General features: G+C 47.7%; 1 protein-coding gene and 1 long non-coding RNA gene across 3 annotated transcripts in view; one reads left to right on the forward strand and one right to left on the reverse strand.

Moving 5' to 3' along the window:
- Window positions 1-22,567, forward strand: part of LOC122207601 — an 89,900-nt gene that overhangs the window by 58,733 nt on the left and 8,600 nt on the right. The gene's annotated exons all lie outside the window — the stretch shown is intronic.
- On the reverse strand, window positions 1,443-17,820 carry LOC122207592 (carcinoembryonic antigen-related cell adhesion molecule 1-like). 2 transcript variants are annotated; one of them, XM_042917639.1, is made up of 9 exons: window positions 17,665-17,820; window positions 16,442-16,801; window positions 12,538-12,816; window positions 11,675-11,929; window positions 10,180-10,458; window positions 5,487-5,613; window positions 4,721-4,773; window positions 3,971-4,002; window positions 1,443-2,668 (listed from the first exon to the last, which is right to left on the reverse strand). In XM_042917639.1, exons 1-9 carry the CDS (start codon window positions 17,726-17,728, stop codon window positions 2,549-2,551), a joined length of 1,569 nt encoding a protein of 522 aa, XP_042773573.1. In that variant the 5' UTR covers window positions 17,729-17,820; the 3' UTR covers window positions 1,443-2,548. The 2 variants fall into 2 exon arrangements, with proteins under 2 accessions (XP_042773573.1, XP_042773574.1); XM_042917640.1 differs by lacking the exons at window positions 16,442-16,801; window positions 17,665-17,820 and adding an exon at window positions 13,196-13,355.

The following is a 22,567-nucleotide window of genomic DNA, read 5'->3' on the forward strand; positions in this document are numbered from 1 at the left end:
GGTGGACAGTTGGCGTCCCACGACTAGATCTGGTGTGGGGTGCAACGCACGGGTGGGGGGTGGGAGGAAGAGAATGCCCAAGAAGGAAAAGTTGTCTGTGATGCCTTAGGTGTTGTAGAAAAGTGGGTCTTAGACATTGTAGAAGTGAACAATGTGAGGACAGTGAAAAGTTGTCCAAGGATGGACACTGACTTCATGCTGCCTCTAGAGGTCTTGGGTGCAGAGGGGCCAGGAGAAACCAGATGATGAGGAAAGGGGAGTGCAGCACATGTTTCCATGGCTTGGAAGTGAAGGAAATGAGATAATAGGCTGACACTTAGTGGGATTAGTAAATGAAGGGTATTCAGGTTAGGAGAGTTCTGACCTCCCAAGGGGGCAGAAAGAAAGAACTAGGGACTCTGGAGGTGCCTGTGTGCCCGGGCCTGTGGAGACTCTGTGAGTAAAAGCTGTATTCAGCTGCTTCTGATTCACCGGAGACACCTGTGCAGGAAGTGTTACTTGTCCCTAATAAAGAGGCCGGGAGATCTTTGACTCATGAAATCATCTTCTTACCCAGAAGAAAATAGGCAGTTTCTTCTAGGAAGGTTGAAGCTATGGCCTGTTGTTTCTAGATAGACTCACTTTGTTAGCAGGCATGCAAATGACGTGAGCTAATTTTCTGATCACTAGATCAAATATCTATAGACTTGGGCTTGCTCTGACTCAGCAATTTCTCTTTCTTCCTCCTGTAAAGAAGATATTATCTCAAGCAGTATCAACGGCAGCATGTTTTTGTCTAATTTATAATTTTTATTATAAATATGGAGCAAGTTTCACAAATAATTCAGAAGTGGCCCTAGCCAGGCAAAATTAAATAACACAGAGTAGCATAGATGAGGGGAAGTATAAATAGACTGTGTGAGGGTTAGAAAACCCTTGAAAGAGGTACCTGAGTACAGAGAATTCCCAACTAGCCCTCTTTGAGGGGCATCTTAGACACAGCATGACATCAAGTAATCAATACAGAATAAAAGCCTTTTCTCAACAGCCCCAAAGAGACTCCCGTCTGCTTAGAGGGAGGCTGGATGAGAAGTGCATTGACTCTCCTCCGGCTCTTCTTTTCTGTTCTGCACACTGGGACTTGACCCCATGGGAGAAAACATTTCAGAGGCTGTTCAAGAAGCCTCTGGCCCAGTTATCACCCTCCCCTGTCCTAACTTCTCACAGTCCGGGTTCCCAGGAGCATCAGCACAAGTGCAGCTTTCCAGGGTGTAAACAATGCCAGCAGGGGCTTGAGTGTGTTCCCTTCAGGGCATCCCCACTTGTCAAGGACCAAACGCACCTTAGCAGAGGCCGGGTCTCCTGAGAAAGTGAGTGGGACAGACACCACGCACAGCAGAGACCCCCGTGGAATGGAATGGTGGTTGAAGACTGGCCTGAGATGCTGGGAAACTGAGTTAGACGCATCTAGCCACAAAAGAGGCCACAAAAGAGCCCCAGACATAAATGCCTTGAGCAACTCCTGGCCAAGGGGACTTGTGGGTTTTGGCGGCTTCTTTCCCCTAAGGCAGGCAGATTGGCTTATAGAGATAAGCTAAGTAAAAATAGCCCCTTTCACATAAACTAGCAGATGCAAAAACTAAAATGGCAGAATGTCTCAGAGAAAAGGGAAGAAAACCCAATATGCCAAATTGGGCATTCTTTAACAATTATTTAAATAATCTCTGAAGGGTGGCTCCTCCGACTCCTCTCCCAAATTCCCAGCTGATTGTCTGTTGAGAGGCGAATGTTCTCTGAAGCTATAAGCCCTCCTTCTGTGAATATTTCCTTGAATAAAGCCCATAAAGTTGTGAAACATATTGCATTTGTGGGGCATTTTCATTAGGAATCGCCTGTGGACCTTGGCAAATAATTTCCCTAATTGCTTCCACTGGGTTCTCTGAAAACAGGCTTGCCAAATGGCTTTGGTGGCATTCTAGTCAAGCAGCAAGGTGTTTAGGCCCTGGTAGACAACTCTGATAGTAGACAAAGGTGGAGAATTTGCCAGTTCAGCCTTAGTTATGTATTTGTTTGCCCGTGTATGGTGGGTTCACACTGGGCTTTGGGGAGATAGAAGCTTTTACTTTTACTTCTTTTCTCTCTTCTTTTCTGGCACATGCATTTCAGTGGATCAGGACATAATTCACAAGGTTACGGCAAATTCAAGTTAGACTCCAATAGGACAGGACTGGGGTGGGAAGGAATGACTGTGCCCTGAATAAGTAAGTTTAAAACAAGTTTAGGTCAGGGAAACTTGGGAGGGGCAAAAGTTCTGGCAACCACCCAAGATCTGCTTTGCCAAATTTCAATGACTAGGAAGGCTGGGTTTCCTAGGAATCCCGGATGTACCTTTTCGTCTATTGACACTGAAGGGAGGGGCTGTAACCAGGCAGCCTGCAGGTGCCTCGGTTAGGGAGTGAAGTGGGGAAAGAGGCTTCGCCCCTTTTCCCTGAGGGGAAAAGGGTCTCCTAGTGATGGGGATGAGGAGCTTGGGAAGGAGTCAGCAGCGCAGAGAGCAGGACAGAAGGTATTACTTCTTTTGGACTTCTGAATAAACTGTTTCTGTGGCTGTTAGGGATGGGGAGGCTGACGCTGATTTCTTTGGTGCCTGGACATTGAAGTTCAGGGAAGAATATGCAACTTCATCAGTCTGAAAGGCATGAACAGTGTGGTCAGTTCAATCAGTGTCATAGGTCAGGCTCTCACCTTGTGTCGTGTGATTGAGCACCACGTGCTATCACCACTTTGAAACCTTTAGTTTTGGAGAAGGGCTTTTATTACCCATTACTACTCTGCTTGCTAACATCCTGTGGAGTGATCATTAGAAGAGGTAGATTATAATATTCATAGTGAGATGCGATGATACAGCAAAGAGAATGGACAAGCTACAAATGCATAAAAGGATATGGATGAATCTCACAAAGCAATTTTGAATGAAAGAAGCTAGACACATACAAGGATATACTATGTTGTTCATTATGTAAGAGCATAAACAGACAAAAGTAATCCAGTGCACTGGAAGTGAGGATAGTGGTTACTCTCTGGAAGAAGTCCAGAGCTGGAGGGTGTTTGGGGGGGTAGCGATGGTTTGTTTCTTGATCTGGGTGCTGCTTGTGTTCAACTCATGAAAATTTACACATGGTTAAAATGCATTTATGATTTAAGCACCTTTTGATATATATGTGTATATTCTACTGAAGGGTTAAGATGAGAAAAATGTGGTAAAATTATTATAAAGTAAAGGAACCAAGACCTCAGACCCACCAGAATGGACACTGTACTTTGTTGGTAAGAGCAGGGTCAGTGGAGGTAGAGGAGGGAGAACGGCTTAGTGCCTTATGCTGGGCATTGTGCTGGGTGCTTTCCATTTGCCATCTCATTTAATTCCTTCAACTTCTCTTTGAAGTAGGCAGCATGCCCATTTTACAGATGACAAAGCCAAGGCTCAAAGAGCTTAAGTTACTTGTCCAGGGTCACAGAGTTACTGAGAGTCAGAGCCAGGATTTAAACAGAGGATGAGGTTAATTCCAAAGTCCACGTTCTGGCAATGAGGTAGACTCAAGGGAATAATTAACCAGTACTCCTTTGTTTGTTACCGTTTTGAGGAAGTTTGACCCAAACTTGATCTCACATTTGTGTTTTCAAGAATAACCCATTCTAGGGGCACCTGGGTAGCTCATTCGTTAAGTGTCCGACTCTTGATTTTGAGTCAGGTCATGATCTCACGTCACGGGTTCGTCAGGCTCTATGCTGACAGCGAGGAGCCTGTTTAGGATTTTCTCTCTCTGCCTCTGTCTTTGCTCCTTCCTTACTTGTGCAGGCAAGTGCACGCACGTGCACACACACTGTCTCTCTCTCTCTCTTAAAAATAAATGAACATTACAAAAAATAACCTATTCTACACGGAGATATTTCCAAGAGAAAATGAGCCAGTGAAACTGGCTGTGCTTACCTTGTTATGTACATTGTCAGAGTGGTCCTGACCTGGGGAAGCAAAGGAAGAGTTACCAATCCATGAAAATGCAAAGCTGATTTATGGCCTTGGAACAGGGGTTGGAAGGTGGAGATGTGTGTGGGGTTCCTAAGCTCTCATGATTTCTAGCTGAAGGAGCTGGCAGGTGGGAGCAGGGTAGGGTAAGGAGGTAGCCTATGATGGCTTGAGGAATTCACTTCCTCAGAGTCTGTGGTCCACACCCAGGGCATTAGTACCAGAGGGGGGGCAAGAATAGAGCCCAGAAGGCCTTAGTCCACTTCTGAAAATTTCTCTCAGTTCACAAGGCCTTGATTTTTTGCCCAGATGCATTTCTCAGCAACAAGCTTCAGTGGCAAGGAGGGATGTCGAGGCCCACAGTACCCAGAGCACCACAAGACAGGGAGAGTCTCACCAAAGGAGAATGCCCACATCCATCATAGAGGCAGGAGGGGGAGGAGTATGGGTGAGGAAATGGCTCCTGGAAACATGTCCATCTTATGCAGGCCTGCCTGGCCTGGGTGGAGTGAGCGTCTCTCCCAGGGCTGTGTCTCAGGGGAATCTTTTGTGGCTAGAAGGGTATGAGGACCTATGCCAACCTAAGGTTGGGAAATGGAAATCCCTTCTAAAAATTCAGAAGGTACTGAGTAGTTCGGGAATCCAGGATTCACTGATGGGGCGGGGCACGTGGTGGAACATGTCAGGTCTCATTGGGTGAGTGGCTTTACTTACTGTGGTTGGAGGCTGAGGATTTGTGCTCTGTGAGATCACGCAGGTCACTTGTCCTAAATAAATATCAGACAGTGTGACTGCTATTCCCAAGCATAGGATCTTTGCTCCTTGAATTAGGAAGGACATCGTCAGCAGGTAATTCCTTGGGGCTCCTCAGTGTTCATTTATACCTGGATTATACTGCCTTCCCTCTTAGGGCCTCTTTCTTGTGTACCCACGGTCTCCTCTAGGCTTACTCCTGTCCTGTTTGCTGGATGTCCACATTTAGGTCCATTCTTTATCAACTGCATATGAGCCTACCTGTACGCTGACACCTTTCCTCTTTTGTAGGTAGATGCTGTTTTCTGTCGCATTTCACTTATTGCCCAAAGAGTGATTTGGCTGTTTGTACCTCTTCTTAGCTTGTCCTCCTGTCCTATCCCTCCCTCCTACTACTGTCAACAGAGCATGTGACTCCCGTTCTGTTCCTCCTTTCATTTTCTCATTTGTTTCCTTCTTGGGCCTTGGCTTCCCTGACTGGGAGACAGAAATATAATGGGATCTGCCCCCTCTAAACAAGATGGGGATGGGAATTACCATGTCCGAGAGAGAGTGGGGGTGCAGGAAGCATGGAGAAGAGATCCACAGGAATTAGTGCCCAGAAGCAGGGGTTTAGAAAGGAGGAGGAGTAGATCCAGGCCCAGAGACAGAGGTGAAGTCTCCTTCCCGCTCCCAAGCATGGCAGTTAGCCTTGGAGAAAACAGAACAATGGGAAGGGCCATCATACCCGCCAGACTTTCTGTTACACAGAAAGTACAGCAGGGCTGCTATGAGAGCAACCCCGGCCAGGACTCCGATCACGATGCCGGCAATAGCCCCAGTGGAGAGGCCAGAACTTTGTTGTGTGAAATCATCTGTCAGGGAAAGAAGAGAGAAGAATGAATGAGGGTGACATTATTTGACAATGGGGGTCCCCCAGGGGACAACTCTTAACATGTAGTGGTCTCCACTCGTTCCTTCAAGGAATACATTTTCTGTGGGAAGTTTGCTGTGAGGTGATTAGCTGACTTCATCCGTCATTTTTTTTCCTCTCACTGTATTCTAGGCTGGTGATGAGGCTTGCCTCAATTCCATCCTGGCCTTTCTGCACTCAGATATTTGTGAAGGCTTTGGAAATGTGAGAAAGATTGATTGCTATTTTTGTATAACTTCCCATCTTTTCATGGTCGCACATTTTTCTGTGTTCAGGCGTGGCCCCAGATTCCACCCACTCCTGCTTACTTTCCCTCACAGGCATGTTTCCCCAATAAATAAGTAAATATTTTTCTCAATAAATATAAATAAATAAGTAATCCCACTTTAGCTTCATCTCAGGGTATAAAAACTAACATAACAGGCTTGAAACTTTGCACTCAACTCCTTTTTTTCCTTTTCCATGTTCAGTCAGTAACTATGTCCCAATGGCTTTTTTGCATAATGCTTTCCATACCCATATATAGTACTGTTCACATCTGTTTCTTCCTTTTTATTTCTGTTGTCCTTACCAGTCAACTCAAGCCTGTATATAAATGTTAGCTACTGTTATGGGGTACTTACTATGTGCTAGGCTCTGTGGTAAGTACTTTACTATTGACTCATTTGATTCATATAATAACCCTTTCAGATAGACACTATTTCCATTTTGCAGATTAAAAACATTGAGGCTGAGAGTAGTGACTAATTTATCCAAAGTCATATGGCCAGTAAAAGGTGGGTCTGGGATTTGACTTTAGGACTACCTGACTTTGTAGAAACTAATGATAATAGTAGTAATAATGGCAGCTAACACTTATGGAACATTTCCTCTGGGCATAGCATTTTTGCTAAGGGTTTAATTGTTACATTAAATCTTTAAAACAATACCATGAAGCAAGTACTCTTATTACCACTTTCAGTTGAGGAATATTAGGCTCAGAGAAATTAAGAATCTTGTGCAAGAAATTTGTAATTGCAAATACTTACATTAAAAAAAGGAGACCTCAAATCAATAACCTAACTGTACAGTGTAAGAAACTGGAAAAAGAAAAACAAACTAAACCCAAAGCTAGCAGAAGGAAGGGAATAATAAGGATTAGAATGAGGAAAATAAAATAGTGAATAGAAAAACAATAGAGAAAATCTATGAAACCAAAAATTGTTTCTTCAAAAAAGATTAACAAAATTGACAAGCCTTTAACTAGATTGACTTTATTTATTTATTTTTTTTTTAATTTTTTTTCAACGTTTTTTATTTATTTTTGGGACAGAGAGAGACAGAGCATGAACGGGGGAGGGGCAGAGAGAGAGGGAGACACAGAATCGGAAACAGGCTCCAGGCTCCGAGCCATCAGCCCAGAGCCTGACGCGGGGCTCGAACTCACGGACCGCGAGATCGTGACCTGGCTGAAGTCGGACACTTAACCGACTGCGCCACCCAGGCGCCCCTAACTAGATTGACTTTAAAAAAAAAAAAGATTTAAATTACTAAAATCAGAATTGAAAGTTGTGGGGAGAAAAGAAAGTACGGGAAATTACTGTCAATTTTATAGAAATAATAAGTATTATAAAATAATAAATATTATAGGTACTATGAATAATTGTATGCCAACAAATTAGATAACCTGGATGAAATGGACAAATTCCTGAAAACACAAAATTGACCAAGATAGAATCATGAAGAAATAGAAGATCTGAATAGATCTATAACTAGTAAGGAGATTGAATTAGTAAAAGCATTCAGCCAAAGATGTTGACATCTTTTCATGATAAAAACCCTCAAACTAGGAATAGAAGGAAACTTTCTCAATATGGTAACGGCCACATATGAAAAACCCACAGCCAACATCTTCCTCAATGGTGAAAGACATTGAGTAAGATGTTTTTCCTTTAAGATTAGGAACAAGACAGGGATGCCTTCTTTTGTCACCTTTATCCAAAATAGCATTGAAAGTCCTAGCCAGAGCAATAGTTAGGCAAAAAAAAAAAAAAAAAAAGTGTCCAAATTGGAAAGAAATAAAATGATCTTTGTTCACAGAGGACATGAACATAGAAAACACTAAAGATTCCACAAAAAAAAGCTGTTATAACTAATAAACAAATACAGCAAAGTTGCAAGATACTAAATCAACACACAAAAATCAGTTGTATTCCTATACACTAACAATGAATAATCCAAAAAGGATATTAAGATAATTCTATTTACCACAGCATCGAAAAGAATAAAATACTAGAAATTAATTTAACCAAGGAGGTGAGAGACTCATACACTGAAAAACTACAAAACATTGCTGAAAGAAATTAGAGACATAAATAAATGGAAAGACATTTCATGTTCATGGATTGGAAGACTTAATATTATTAAGATGACAGTACTACTCAAAGTGACTACAGATTCAATGCAATCCTTATTAAAAAAATCCCAGTGACATTTTTTTTGCATAAATAGAAAAATCTATCCTAAAATTCATACGGAATTTCAAAGGACCCCAAATATCCAAAACAATCTTGAGAAAGAACAAAGCTGGAGGACTCATATTTCCCAATTTTCAAGTTACCACAAAGCTTACAAAGCTACAGTAATAAAAACAGTGTGGTACTAGCATAAAGACAAACAAATAGACCAATAATACAGAATAGAAATTTTAGAGATAAACCCTTATATACATGGTCACAGGATTTTTGACAGGAGTGCCAAGACCATTCAATGGAGAAAAGACAGTCTTTTCAGCAAATGGGTGTTGGGAAAACTAGATATCCATGCAAAAGAATTGAACCCCAACTTAATATCATATATGAAAAATTAACTCAAAGACCTAAATGTAAGAGTTAGAACTATAAAAACTCTTAGAAGAAAACACAGGGTGAAAGCTTCATGACTTTGGATTTGGCAATGACATCTTGGATATGACACTAAAAGCACACACAACAAAAGAAAAAATAAGTGAACTGGACTTCAATTAAAATTAAAAACTTTCATGCATCAAAGGACACTATCCACAAAGTGAAAAGACAACCCCCTGAGTGGGGGAAGATATTTATAAATCATATAGGCCATAAGGGGTTAATATCCATAATAGAGAACTACAACTCAGTAACAACAAAAAACCTACTCAAAAAATGGGCAGAGGATGGGGCACCTGGGTGGCTCAGTTGGTTGAGTGTCTGACTTCAGCTCAGCTCATGATCTTGTGGTTCATGAGCTCAAGCCCCACATCAGGCTCACTGCTGTCAGCCTGTCAGTGTAAAGCCTCCTTCAGATCCTCTGTCCCTCTCTCTACCCTCCGCCCCCACTTGCGCTCTCCCCAAAAATAAATAAATATTTAAAAAATGGTCAGAGGACTTGAACAGACATTTCTCCAAAGAAGACACCCAGATGGACAACAGGCACATGAAAAGATGCTCAACATCACTCATCATGAGGGAAATACATATCAAAACCACAATGAGGTACCACCTCATGCCCATTAGAATGGCTATTATTTAAAACAAAACAAAACAAAACAAAACAAAACAGAAAACAAGTGTTGACAAGGTGTGGAGAAACTGGAACTTCTTTGCATTCTTTGTGAAATGGTGCAGTCACTGTGGAAAATGGTACGGCAGTTCATCAAAAAATTGAATAAGGAATTACCATTTGATGCAGCACCTCCACTTCTGGGTATATATGCCAAAGAAATGAAAGCAGGGATTCGAACAGATATTTGTATACCCATGTTCATAGAAGCATTATTTATAACAGCCAAAAAGTGGAAAAATGCAAAAGTTCACAGGCAGATAAATCATAGACAAAATGTGATACATACATACAAGGGAATATTATTCAGCCTTAAAGAAGGAAAGAAATTCTGATATATACTATAAAACGGATGGACCCTGAAGACATTATGCTAAGTGAAAAAAGCCAGACACACAAAAAACAAATATTGTTATGATTACATTTATACAAGGTACTTAGAATAGTCATATTCATAGAGACAGAAAGTAGGATATAGTGGTTACTGGGGTTAAGGTCAGGCATGGGACATTATTGTTTAATGGGAACAGTTTTCACACGGGAAGATAAACAGTTTTGGAAATGGGTAGTAGTAATGGTTGTACAATATGAATGTCCTAATGCCACTGAACTGTATGCTTAAAATTGTTAAATGGTAAACCTTACGTATATTTTGCCACACACACACACACACACACACACACACACAAATGGTAACAGAGGGGAAAAAAGAATCTTGTGCAAGGTCACAAGAGTAAATGCCAGACCCAGGATAAGAAACTAAGTATATTTGATTCAGACACTTAGCTTTTAACCACTTTGCCATTCTGTTTACTGAAATGGTCTCGTGATTGCTATTCTGCCCCCTGTGACGTCTATCCATTTTGCACATCATTGGTGAGGATTCTTCCCAGGAAGATGTAACACGGTGTTACTTACATTCACCTTACGGATGTAAGGTGTCACTTACATTCCACATTCAGCTTGACGGGGTCACTTTTGCTGGAACTGACTGGGTTGGAGACCTCACACTGATAATCCCCGGCATCTTCCCTCCTGACAGGGTCTACGGTGAGGGTGCTGTTGTCCGGGGACAGCTTCATCCTCTCCGTGAGCTTTAGACTCTGGTTATTGAAGAACCACCAGATGGAGACCCCTGTGTTATTTGTAGAGCAGGTCAGGACCACAGAGTCCTTATGTTCTGTGGCTGTGGTGTTGCTGATGTTGATGGAGGGCTGGGACACTGGCTCTGTGGAGAAACAGAGGAGGTGACAGAATGAGAGGGGGCCTGGGGCCATGCTCCTTCTTCCAAGATCTTGGCCACTCCGAGGGCCCCACTGGGCTCTGTAAAGGTGCCCCAGAGGATGGCCCTGATGTCTGCAGAAGAATGAGTATCTTTGTTCAGGTGGTGATCTATAAGGAGGGGGCTGTGCCTCCCCGTCTGACCTTCAGGTCCCCCTCTGGCCCTCAGTCATCTGTCTGGTCTGCCTGGACATCAGCACCTCACACCTCTTAGCCCATGTCCAGCATCCCCATCAGCAGGTGGAATTTTTTACCCAGTGGCTTTTGTGTGACCCTTTCCTAGAGTTTTCTGAAAAGATCAGGCACCTTTTTTAGTATGGGAGCTTTACATAGAAAGGGAAGATACTTCCCTTTTGTTAAATAATTAATTAGAAAATGAGAACAGCCTAGCCAGTCTTTGTGAGCTTAGGACCTGGAAAAGGTCCAACCTAAAGGATTTCTCAGTCTGAATAAGATTTTTACTTCCTGGCCTGTGGATTGAATATTACAGGGAGGAGACGTTTAGAGTAATGGTTACATTTTAACAAAAGGCTGGTACTCTTAGCTGTATGTATAAATATCTACTTTTGCACTGTTCCTTCTGTCCCGTGTAGGGACTTCATCCACCTACTTTTCAATTATGCACCATTATTCACTGTCCTCCTTTGGTGTATCATATGTGCTGGTGTCACACAGTGTTATATAGCTGGTAGACTTCAGAACCAGGACACAGCCCAGAGGCGTCTGCTCCAAGGCTCGCTCTGTCTCATTTCCCTGCAGCCTCCCCTGAGGGAGGTTCCGGAGCAATTGGTGGCACAGTTTGGCCAGACTGCAGAGAGGCTTCTCATGTACCTACCTTCTCCTGTCCCACCACAGATGACATTACAGCAGAGTCAGTCATTGGACGAGCCAGTAGCAAAAAGAACCCTCCTTCTCCCTCTGTAAAGCCCCCTCCACTACATGGGGCTGAGAGAACCCTATTCCCACATACCAGGCTGGACTCAAAATCTGCCATGAGAAACCAGAGAGCAAGGGGAGGAAGCATCTGCAGACGTGATGGGGAGAGTTCAGGGACAGATCTGTGTCACAAGCAAATGCAAATTAACTTCTTCTAGGCTCTTTTCTGAAAACCAGACAGATCTCCACCACAGTGCTTGATGCAAATGCTCCAGGGATCCACTTACCAGAGACTGTGATAGTCTTGACTGTGGTCTTACTGAGGCGAGTGCCAGGGTTATAGACGAGGCAGGTATAGGATCCACTATCATTCACAGTGATGTTAGGGATAAAGAGCTCCTGTGAGGATGGCTGGGGGCTCCCATTGATAAGCCAAGAATACTGTGCAGGCGGGTTAGAGGCTGAGTGGCAGGAGAGACTGAGGTTTGCCCCTGGAAGGTAATAGGAGTCTGAGGGGGAAATGGTGGGGGCATCCGGGCCATCTGGAGCAAACAGAATAAAGCCACATGTGATGTAATCCAAGGGAAGGGGAAGATCCTGGTCTGTATAATGTCCACAGTATCCCTCTGAGCTAGGTCATAACCCTGTTTTAGAAGGTCCCAACCAGGGCACCTGGGTGGCTCAGTCAGTTAAGCATCCTACTCTTGGTTTCAGCTCAGGTCATGATTGTGGGATGGAGCCCCATGTCAGGGCTCCGTGCTGTTAGGGTGGGCCTGCTTGGGATTCTCTCTCCTTCTCCCTCTGACCCTACCTCACTAATGCTCATGTACTCTCTCTAAAAATAAATAAAAATCTAAAAATAAATAGTCCCAACCATAAGCCCCCTGTGTTCACTGAGCCTGAGTCTGAGATATTAACTTGTTTCCCCCTCATAGGCTATCAACCCTCCCAGGGAGGAGCAGCCTGTTCCCTCCTAGTCTTGGCTTAGGCTGGGCCTTCTCAGGTTTACCTGAGATAAGAAGCCATGGCCAGCCTGGGTGTCTAGGTGAGAGTCAGGTACTCAGACCCCAGAAGGACAGATGTGGCCTGACTCTGGCAGCGTGGATTTGGGCTGGCAGCCCGGGGCCAGGTAGGAATACAAGTTACTCACAGAGAACATTCAGGGTGAATGGGTCACTATGACCGGCACTGACTGGGTTCCAGGTTTCACACTCATAAGGTCCTGTGTCATTCCTTGTGACACCATGTAAAGTGAGAGTCCTGTTGTCCAGGGACAGCTCCAGCCTGGCGCTGTCCGGGAGGCTCTTACTGTTTACTGACCACAGGTAGCTTGTGTTCTGAGTCTGAGGTTCACACATTAATACTACAGAGTCCACGTTCTCCACGGGGTCCGAGTTGTTGCTTGTGATGTTGGGTTTGGGTAACTCCGCTGTGTAGACAACAGAGAGAACATTGCCCTGTGTGGTACCTGTGATTCCTCCAAAGGCATCTTCAACCAGAGCTGCCTTCTCTCATCTGTCTGCCAACCCGAGTCCTTAAGAATAAAGCAGATCTGTGTATCTCAAGACAAATGCAAGAAGATGTGAGGGCTCAGAGAACATAGGGCCCCTGCTCTCTGTCTGAGAGCAAGGACAGACTTTCTCAGGGTTTGGTTGTGGAAGACACAGGATAGGGAGTCAGAGACCACCCCACATCTCTCCTGGTTCTTCCCTAACCAGTGGACTGTCTGACCAACCTCAGAGGCCTCACCTGGAAAGTACAGGTACTGAGGCCCTTTCTACTGCACAGACCCACACCAACCAACGTACGTGTGTTTTCCCCAAGGCCGTGCTTTCCACGGTTATCCTGGAGATGGGTAATTATGGGCCTTCCCAGAATTTGAAACCCTGGAGAACACTGGGCAGCATGGCCTGGAACAGGGTGTTTGAGAAGAGTAACACCCAGGGACACCAGGGGCAAGCCTGAAGGTCAGCCCAGTACTCAGGCTGCAGGGCCACAAAGTTAGGCAGTCCTGCTGAAGTGCTCCATGGTGACTGGCATGAGACAGTGACTTCACACAGGGTAGAGCAGAGTCAAGACTAGAAATGACCCAGAAAAGAGTAAGGGGGGACAGGCAGGACCTGGCTGGCTTTGGCAGAGAACTATGTGCTCTGCCCTCGGTCTTTAAAGTCTTTTTTTCCCACTGCAGAGGGCAGTGAGGACCATATTGGTCTTTCCTGAAATATAAGTGGATGTTTTCGAATGCAGAAGGGGTGAATGGTAGGAGATGGTGGGGTGGAGGTGGGGGTATTTGGCCCCATGGACCATTTGTAAACACAGTTATGAGATGGAAAATTGAGACGTTAAATTGTTTTCATATATGAAAATCACTGTTAATACCCGAAAAATCTAAGACCGGTTTCTCTAGGAATATCTCTCTAGAGAGCACTGTACGTTGTAGACCAAGTTCTGCAGTCAGTCAGGGTCGCATCATGATCAAAGGAAGATGTTCTAGTGGGTTCAAAATCAGTGACTCCCTGGGTAGAGAAAAATATGTGAGTCCTGGTAAGAAACAGAATTGATTGGGGGACAGTCTGCGGTGTCTCTCTTATATAAAGGGAGGGATGATACGAAACTAGTAGAAATGATATGTGTTACATTAGTAAATTTAGGAAAGAGGTCCTTGCCACCAATTTCTATGGACAGTCAGGCAAAATGGAAAGAAACCCATACTTGCATGTGGCTTTCTTTTGATCTCAGGAAACATAAGTTTGATCAAATTTATCCAAATTGGGCAGCATCCAAGTGAAAGGACAGTGACTGGTAGGTCTCACTGTGTGAGAGGGTCCCACCCTATGGTAAAAGTGTCACGTGAGCACCCAGGTGCATGTGAAATAGGCAGTAAACTAGTCAGATGGCACAGGGTCTGGCCAGCCCCACCTGGGAAGAAGCACTGGGAGGAACGGGAGCCTCACCAGGATGAAGATGTGAGTCAGGAGTAAAGAGTGTGAAATGAGCCCATGAGCTGGGGACTGCAGACCTGCCCTTCTGTCTTTGACTTCCTGGTTGAGTCATGTAGAAGAAAGTAGATCAAGGGGTCACACGTCCCTGACATGTGGTGTGTTCCACTTGTTGGCATCATGGAGAGAAAGAGACCTGGATGAGGGAACGGTGAAAGCTCGTTTCTCCTGGCGACCAGGCTGCTGTTCTGACTGATTTCTGCATCCTTTACTGTTGCCTGGGAGGGTGGGCCTGGCCACAGGTGTTAGCAGAAGAATCCAGGGAAGGCTTAAGAGTAAAGGAAGTTATGCAGATCAGGGGGAGTCCCAGCTGAAAGGAGGAAGAGGAAGAAGATGAGGGACATAGAAGGAACAGAGAACCAGAAATATCCAAGGCTGTGAGCAGTGGGGGTTACAAGTGACTTCAAAGACTCCAGGCACTGAGAGCCCACAGATGACCCAGGGGCATGACCAGCGTATCCCTGCAAACACTCCCATGGCTGAGCAACACCACAGACTCTTCTCTGGGAGTGGCCCGGGGGGCTGGTGGTCAGAGGGATGGAACATGGGTCTCAGCCCCTAGAGGGACAGGGAATGGAAGTGTCCAGAACCTCCTAGGACTCTGCATCCAGGCTCCAGACTCTGAAGAGACTAATAATCATTCCTTCCTTCCTTCCTTCTTTCCTTTCTTCCTTCCTTCCTTCCTTCCTTCCTTCCTTCCTTCCTTCATGAAACAGCAATGGAGTTCTTCGGCCTGTACCAATTAGGGGTATACGTAGAAGGAGAAGGCAGTGTCCTTTCCCTCACACTCCAGTGGGAGTGACATCAACATAACAGGAAACAAATAAGTGATTCCAAGTCTAAAGTAGGGAGCTGTAGATTGGCCACCTGAGCACTGACTCTGATTGTTGATGAAGGTAATTTAGTTCTTGAGTAACAACAGATTAATTCCTCATTTGCTCTCACTTCCCAGACCAGAAAATCTACTTTGAGCTGTGGATCCCTAAGAAAGGTCTGATCCAATAGCTGGCCTCAGGGTCCACAGATGCCTGACAAGGCCCCCTGGGTGGAGGAGAAGTCCAGGCTGTGGGTGCAGACAGACCTCATAGGATTGTGATCTGCCTGCCGCTCATGGTCTGTGTGACTCTGATTCAAGGTCTGCATCACCCCATGCCTCAGTTTCCCCTCAATAAAGTCAAGTAAATGGTCTCAGGCTTACCATGTTGTCTGTAATTAACCTTAAATATTTCACACTTACCTGGCCTAAGGCTTGGTATAGAGGAGCTTCCCAAATAAACATCTATTATTATTTGCCTTCATGAGAGACAGCTCCTGGGCCTGATCCCTGGTGCAGGAGGAGCACCCAGGAGCATCTTCTCTCCTCTGTTCCTCCCTGGGGGTGCTGACCTTCCTCTGGAGTCTCCTACAGCTCCAGGGCAGTCAGATAATGGCCTAGGGACCTTGCCTACCTCTGTTCTCCACCCCAGCTCTCAGGTGAAAGACCAGGCTCTGCCCCTCCCCAGATGTGGCTCTTGGCACTGAGCCCTGGCTGGTGACCAGCTCAGGAACCTCAGGACTCAGGCAGCAGGAGATCATTGCTCCCAGTCAGCCCTGCCAAGAAGCCAAAACCCAACCCTGGCACGGACTCCCCATGATCATTGCAATCAGGAGCCCTGAGACAGGGGTCTGGACAGGGGCTTTCTGAGCTGAGCTTCTCTATGAGGAACCCAGGAGGCCCCTCAGGCCCGGCCCGGACTGAGCCCTGCAGGGTCTTTCTCAGAGGCATGATCACAGGGAGAAGCCCAAGGAGTTGGACTGAATCAGTCTGCCTCTGCTGAGTTACTCCCGTCAGACTGGTCCTTCTTTTTGCAGTGAATGTCTGCTAGGGGTGGAATCCAGGAAGGAATTCCGATCTTATGAAGTTTGTGTCCACTGTGTGTGTCCTGCACTAAATGCTCAAACCCCACATGGGACACAGTGCAGAAGGGAAGGGAGGCACAGTCCAGGCCTGTCAATCCTGTGTGTACGAAGTAGAATTCACTCCACCCAACATCAGAGGTGACAGGAATTACTCACGATATACATGGAGCTGTCCAGTTACTCTTTCAACTTGAACATTCCTCTTTATGATTTGTAGGGTGTAGTATCCTGTGTCCTCCAGGCTGATGTTCTGGAACAGCAGGGATCCGTTGTGATATAATGTCTCTCTGCCGCTGTGTGCAAATCCTGGGGTAATTTGTTGTGAGTCTGCTGCATATGATACAATTTCCCTACGGGGATTTATAGTTGTCCCTTTGAACCAGCCAAAGCCTAGAAGATTGGCAGTCAGATTGTGGACACACAGAAGAACGTCCTTCCCTTCGGCAGCATTGGGCGGCACCGATTCAACAGTGACTTGGGCAGTGGTGGGATGGTTCCAGAAGGTTAGGAGTGAGACTAGGAGGGAAGAGAGAAGACCTGGATCAATATTTGGCCTGTGTATTGGGACGGAAAGATGTGGCCCTGGAGACTGAGCAGGTCCTAATCGCTCAGCCTTGGGGGCAGGGGTGAGCGCGCGCGCGCGTGTGTGTGTGTGTGTGTGTGTGTGTGTGTGTGTGTGTGTGTGTCCTACTGGTCAAGGTCAGCGGCACAACCGCCATGGCTTCAGTGCTTCTGAACTTGTGATTTCCTCTGTTTCCAGTACTCTCCCTCAGATGCTCAGATGTCTGTGGGCTCACTCCCTCACTGCCCTCAGGTACCTGCTCACACTCAGGGGGTCCTTGGGAGAGGCCTGCCCACACCGCCTCCTCTAAAGACCCTCTGTCTTCACATTCTGACCTTTCCCTGCTCTGTTCCCTTCATGGCCTGTCAATGCCCGACCTCCCATTCTGTGTCTTTGCTCGTCTGTCTTTCTCCCCAGAGAAGTGTGCTCAGGGAGGGCAGGGACTCTGAACTGTGTTGTGCCCCAGTGGTGGGGCCGGCTGCAAATACCTGTGGATGAATGAATGAGTGTTCCCAGGGCCCAGCATTGATCTGTTAATATCTCAGGTTGGTGGGAGGGGCAGCGTTTAGGGTCCCTGGTTGCTCACATCGTTTCCAAAATTCAATCCTCAGTGATGAGTAACTTGGGACACAACACGTCGTCACTTGCTCGCCTCTTCCAGATCATGAGATTTTCCTGTTGCTGAGCCGGGAACCCCCTGTCCTGCCCTGCCCTGCCCTGTTCCCATGTCCCCTCTCGGCGCCCCATCCTCCCCTGGGAGACCGCAGCCAGTCTCTCTCTTCCTTTCACCCTTAACCCAGGGGACTGTCCCTCTCACCTGCCAGCAGGAGCTCCTGCCAGGGAACACGCCCTCCTCGGGGAAGGGCCGAGGGGGGCTCCATGCCTCCTGCTGCCTGCTCTGTCCTTCCCTCTGTGAGGAGAGCTTCGGCTCCAGAAATGCTCAGGAGCACCGCTGTCACGACAAGTTGGCTCTGTGGTCCTTCCTCCCTGTGTGCTGAGCCGCCTCTGGGGGCAGGAGCGCTTGGCCCGGTCACGTGGGCAGGGGCGGGGTCTCTGCCAGGTCCCTCCCCCTCCCCTCTCCTCCCCTCCCCTCACTCCTGCCCTCATGGTCTCCTTCCCCTTTCATTTCGTCTACGTTTGGGTTCCCTGCGAACTGCTGAGGCCTCTCCCTCTTCAGCTGGGATTTCCCACCATATGCGAGTGCGCACACAATGCCCTTGTGTGGACAAGCACAAGCCTGTGGCCTTGGTGTCCTGGGCGCTCCCCACAGCTCAGGGTCGGGGCGCACAGTCAGCCCCCTGCAGCCCTCTCTCCTCCCCATGTGGCTTTTCTCTTCAGAGCAGGAGCCCGAGGGGCTACCCCAGGAACTCTCCTCACAGGGATGTTACCCCCACCGGGCATCGGAATCACCTGTGGAACTTTCTAAAGATCGCGAATGCCCTGGTGACTCCTAGAAATGCTGCTTCAGCAGATGGCCAGCCAGGCTGAGACCCCAGGATGTGGGAGTGGGGCCACCTCCTTCTTTCCTGCACCCACAGAGGGTCTGCAGATCCTGTAAAATGTGCATTCTGACTCAGCAGTGTGGTGTGGACCTGAGAGTCCGCATCTAACAAGCTCTCAGGTGATGCTGGTTGTCCTGGGCCAGGCACACGTTGAATAGCCAGGCTGACGGGGACCTGGTTCTCTCAGAGGACGAGCCTCCTCCCTACTCCGAGTTGGCCTCTGCTGAGTCCTGGCCTCGAGTCTGTCAGCACCGCACACAGAGCCCCAGAGGCCCCAAACCCAGGGGATTCTTTCCATCTGTATCAGAGAAGCCCAGCGGGGCATGGGGTCCCCCCAGTGTTCTCAAATGCTCTGGGGAAGTTGCATTGACTCCTGGCAGCAAGGTCACAGTAATGCTCTGAGGGTGAGAAGAGGGCAAGCAGGGTGAGGGATGCTTGCCAGATGACTGGTGAGGGACCCACTCTCCATCCCTGGGTGTCCCCAGCCCGGCCTCTGCTTCCAGGGACCGAGACCCGGGACCAAGTGTCTCCGGAGCTCAGGTTCCAGGTGTGCAGGCAGTGTCCTGTGTGTCCCGGGAAGAGAAGAGGTGGGGGGAGGTCCGGTGGCGGGAGGTTCCCTGATCCTCGAGGGAAGATCGTAAGGAGACCCTTCCTCTATGTGTCTGCTGGCTGCACTGTGGCCGAGAGGCTGACCATGTGCTCCTGAGCGTCCTGGGCAGCCCGTGTGCTCTGCCTGAGGGACTTTCCTGTGGTCACCCTGTCTCCCCCGTGGCTGGTGCCAGGCAAGGAGTGGGGGCTGCACAGGGACCCCTGACAGATCAGGGTGCTCCTCGGCCCCACTCATCCTAGTGGGCAGGACAGAACAGCCACATGGGAGGGACTCAGAAGGGTCTCTTGGAGAAAGAGAAATCAGGCTCCTCTACCTCCTTAGGCAAACAAAGCCAGCTTCACATTTTAATTCCCTGTGTGTTGCCTGCGTGTCCCTATGTTGCCCCCTGGAGGCAATGCTGGGTCAGGGATCCTGACCGGGCTCCAAAGGATGCGTGGGCCCTGAGCCCTGGGCAGCCTGGGTCCTGGTCCCTGTGGGTCCTGGGTTGCCTGACTCCATTTCAGGGTAGGGTGAGCCCAGGGAGTGGACAGGCACCGTCCAGAAGATTCCAGATCCTGAGTCAGGAGAATTGTCCACCCAGAGAGATGTGCTCCCTTAGGAGGAACTCTCTGTCCTTGAGGTTTCAAGGAATGACCCAGTAGAGTCTCTTGAGACTTTGGAAGAGGCACTGGCTTGGGGGGAGGGGGCTGGACACCACAATGCCCTGTTTCCTCATCACAGCACGGGGCGGGAGGGGGGGATTGCATCCGTGTCATCTGTGTCCCTGCTTTTGCTCTAGGCCTCCCCACAGAGCCCACCTGGAGACTCAGCTGAGGCTTCCCAGGGCTTCCTGTGTTACAGGGGAGGAGACCCTCAGCCCCTCTGAGATGGAAACAAACGTAGATCCTGGGTTCTCCTGTCCCATCCTGCACAGTGTCAGGCAAGGGGCACGGGGCTGGGTCCTGGGGACTCCAAAGAGAACAGGACAGACGCGGATCCTGAAACAGGGCCACAGGCACTCAGAGAAAATCATGGCTTTGAGGACACACTTAAAATGGAGGGAAGGTGGGGAGCCTCGGTCGCTCAGTTGATTTAATGTCCGACTCCTGATTTTGGCTCAGGTCATGATCTCTCTGCGGTGAGATTGAGCCTCTTGTCGGCTGCCTGCTGAGTGTGGAGCCTGTTTAGGATTCTCTCTCTCTTTCTCTCTCTCTCTCTCTCTCTCTCTCTCATTCTCTCTCTCTCTCATTCTCTCTCTCTCTCCCACCTCTGCCCCTTACCCATTTTCTTTCTAACATAACATAACATAACATAACATAACATAACATATAAAATAGAGAAAGGGGGGCGCCTGAGTGGCTCAGTCGGTTAAGTGGCCGACTTTGGCCCAGGTCATGATCTCGCGGTCCGTGAGTTCGAGCCCCGCATCGGGCTCTATGCTGACAGCTCAGAGCCTGGAGCCTGTTTCAGATTCTGTGTCTCCCTCTCTCTGACCCTCCCCTGTTCATGCTTTGTCTCTCTCTGTCTCAAAAATAAATAAACCTTAAAAAAAATTAAAAAAATAAAATAAAGTAGAGAAAGGGTCCATGAAGGGAAAGGGTCTGGTGTGACAGGAGCATGTAACAGGTCTCAGCTGGTCGGGGAGGGGCTGTCACATGGAGCACTCCTGACAAAGTGATCTTTTGGCTGAGACCAGAAGTGTGAGTGGGCCTTTGCCCCTGGAAGGACAGAGGGTGTGGAGGGCTGAGCTGCCTACAGAGGGACCTGTCTCAGCGGGCAGACACCCGACTGGCCGGAGGGGCTGACGGAGGTCAGTGTGGGGAGCCTGGAGAGTGAGGAGGACTGTGACTGAGTGAGGCTGGGGAGGGTCAGACCCTGCTGGGCAGTGGGCAGCCAAGGGGGATCAGCAGCGCCTCCCCCCTCCCCCCCTCCCAAGGCTCCAGGCTGCGGAGTATCTCTGCTGCCCTCTGGTGGACAAGGAGGGAAGTGTAGAAGGCAGAGTCACCGTGCTCAGCCGCTCTGCATGTTTATTCATCATCAATCTGTAGCCATTTTACGTGGATCACATATCATGTTAATACTCCATCATATTACAGCTCTGCGAGTCCCAATATCTGTTGCTCTAAGTACATTGTCCGTGCCTCTTCCCTCAATGAAATGTCACCAAACTCAGATTTCACAGGATGTGTATCAGTGCATATTGTCTCCAGTAAGTTAAACTGTGTGTGCCCTTGGGTGGCAGCGGTGTGTATGGCTGGAATGCTGGGAGTTGGATCCGTGGACAGATGAAGGAGGAGCAGGGTTGTAGGAGGGATGGGATCCAACAACTTATCCTTCACCTTAGAAGAGGTAGATTGATACGCCACTCACCTCTGGATCCCTAGAAATTTCCCTGAGGGAGAAGTCCCCTGAATTTTTGTTTGATTTATTTCCCATGTTCTGACACATAAATGTCTTACTAGTAAGTCTAGAGTCGTTGCTACTTCCTGTTCACTAGGTTCGGTCAGCATAATGTCATCGATGCAACAGGCCAGAATGATGTCTTGTGAAAGGGAAAGGCCACCAAGATCCCTGTGAACTAAATTAGGACACAGGGCTGGAGAGTTGATGCACTCCTGGGCTAGGACAGTGAAGGTGCCTTGCTGGTCTTGCCAGCTGAAAGCAAACTGATTCTGGTAGGTCGTTGCTGACAGGTGTGGAGAAAGAAGTATTTGCCAGAGGGAGCGCTTCAAAGCAGGTACCATGGTAGGCAGTAATCAGCTCAAGCAGGGAAACCACATCTGGTACAGCAGCTGCACTTGGAGTCACCACCGGTTTAAGCTTATGATAATCCACTGTCACTCTCCAAGGTCCCTGCATCCTTCAAGTCCTTGATGCTGCACTAATCCCTGCAGTCCCTCCAGTAAAATGTGGTATTGATTTTGGCTTACTGTTTTCCTAAGTAGAGGCAGTTCTAGTGCCTTCCACTTGGCCTTCCCCACTGTAGCAGCCTTCACTCCACAGGGCAGGGAACCAATGTGGGGATTCTGCCAGCTGTTGAGTATGACTAGTTTAATTATGCCAAACATGAGAAATAAACAACAGGATTGGTTCAGGAACCACCCCCCCCCCCCCCCCCCCCCCCCCGCCAGGCTCACTGTGAGATGAACCTGTGCTGAACTCCATTGACCACCTGAGCTCCATAAGCTCCTCCTCTGATTGGTGGTGGGCCACTGTGACATTGGGCCCTCAGTTTAGAAACCATATCTAGTAATGCCCCAAAGAGCTGACTATTTCCTTTTCCCCAGTGCACAATCATCCTGGTAAAAGGCCACAGGTCCCTCTGGGGAAGGGTGGGAGAAAGGTTCATTGTATAAATTTTTGGCAGCATACTGGGTCGTTCCTCAAGGGGACCCAGCTTCTCCTTTATTCAAGGGGTTCTGGCTCTTTAAATTGGCTCAAGTCTGGGAATTAATTGAGGGGCCATAACACTCAGTTGCTGTGATTCAAGATGTACTTTCTAGAACTCTTCTGCTTATATAGACCAAGTAAGAATTCAGTAGGTTTCCATCTGTTTCATTTCTAGGAACACCATGATCAACTAGCCGATGTCATTGGTCTTTGTGAATGAGACTGTTCTGATTGCTGCT

This window comes from Panthera leo, chromosome E2 (assembly GCF_018350215.1).
Source record: "Panthera leo isolate Ple1 chromosome E2, P.leo_Ple1_pat1.1, whole genome shotgun sequence".
Lineage (NCBI taxonomy): Eukaryota > Metazoa > Chordata > Mammalia > Carnivora > Felidae > Panthera > Panthera leo.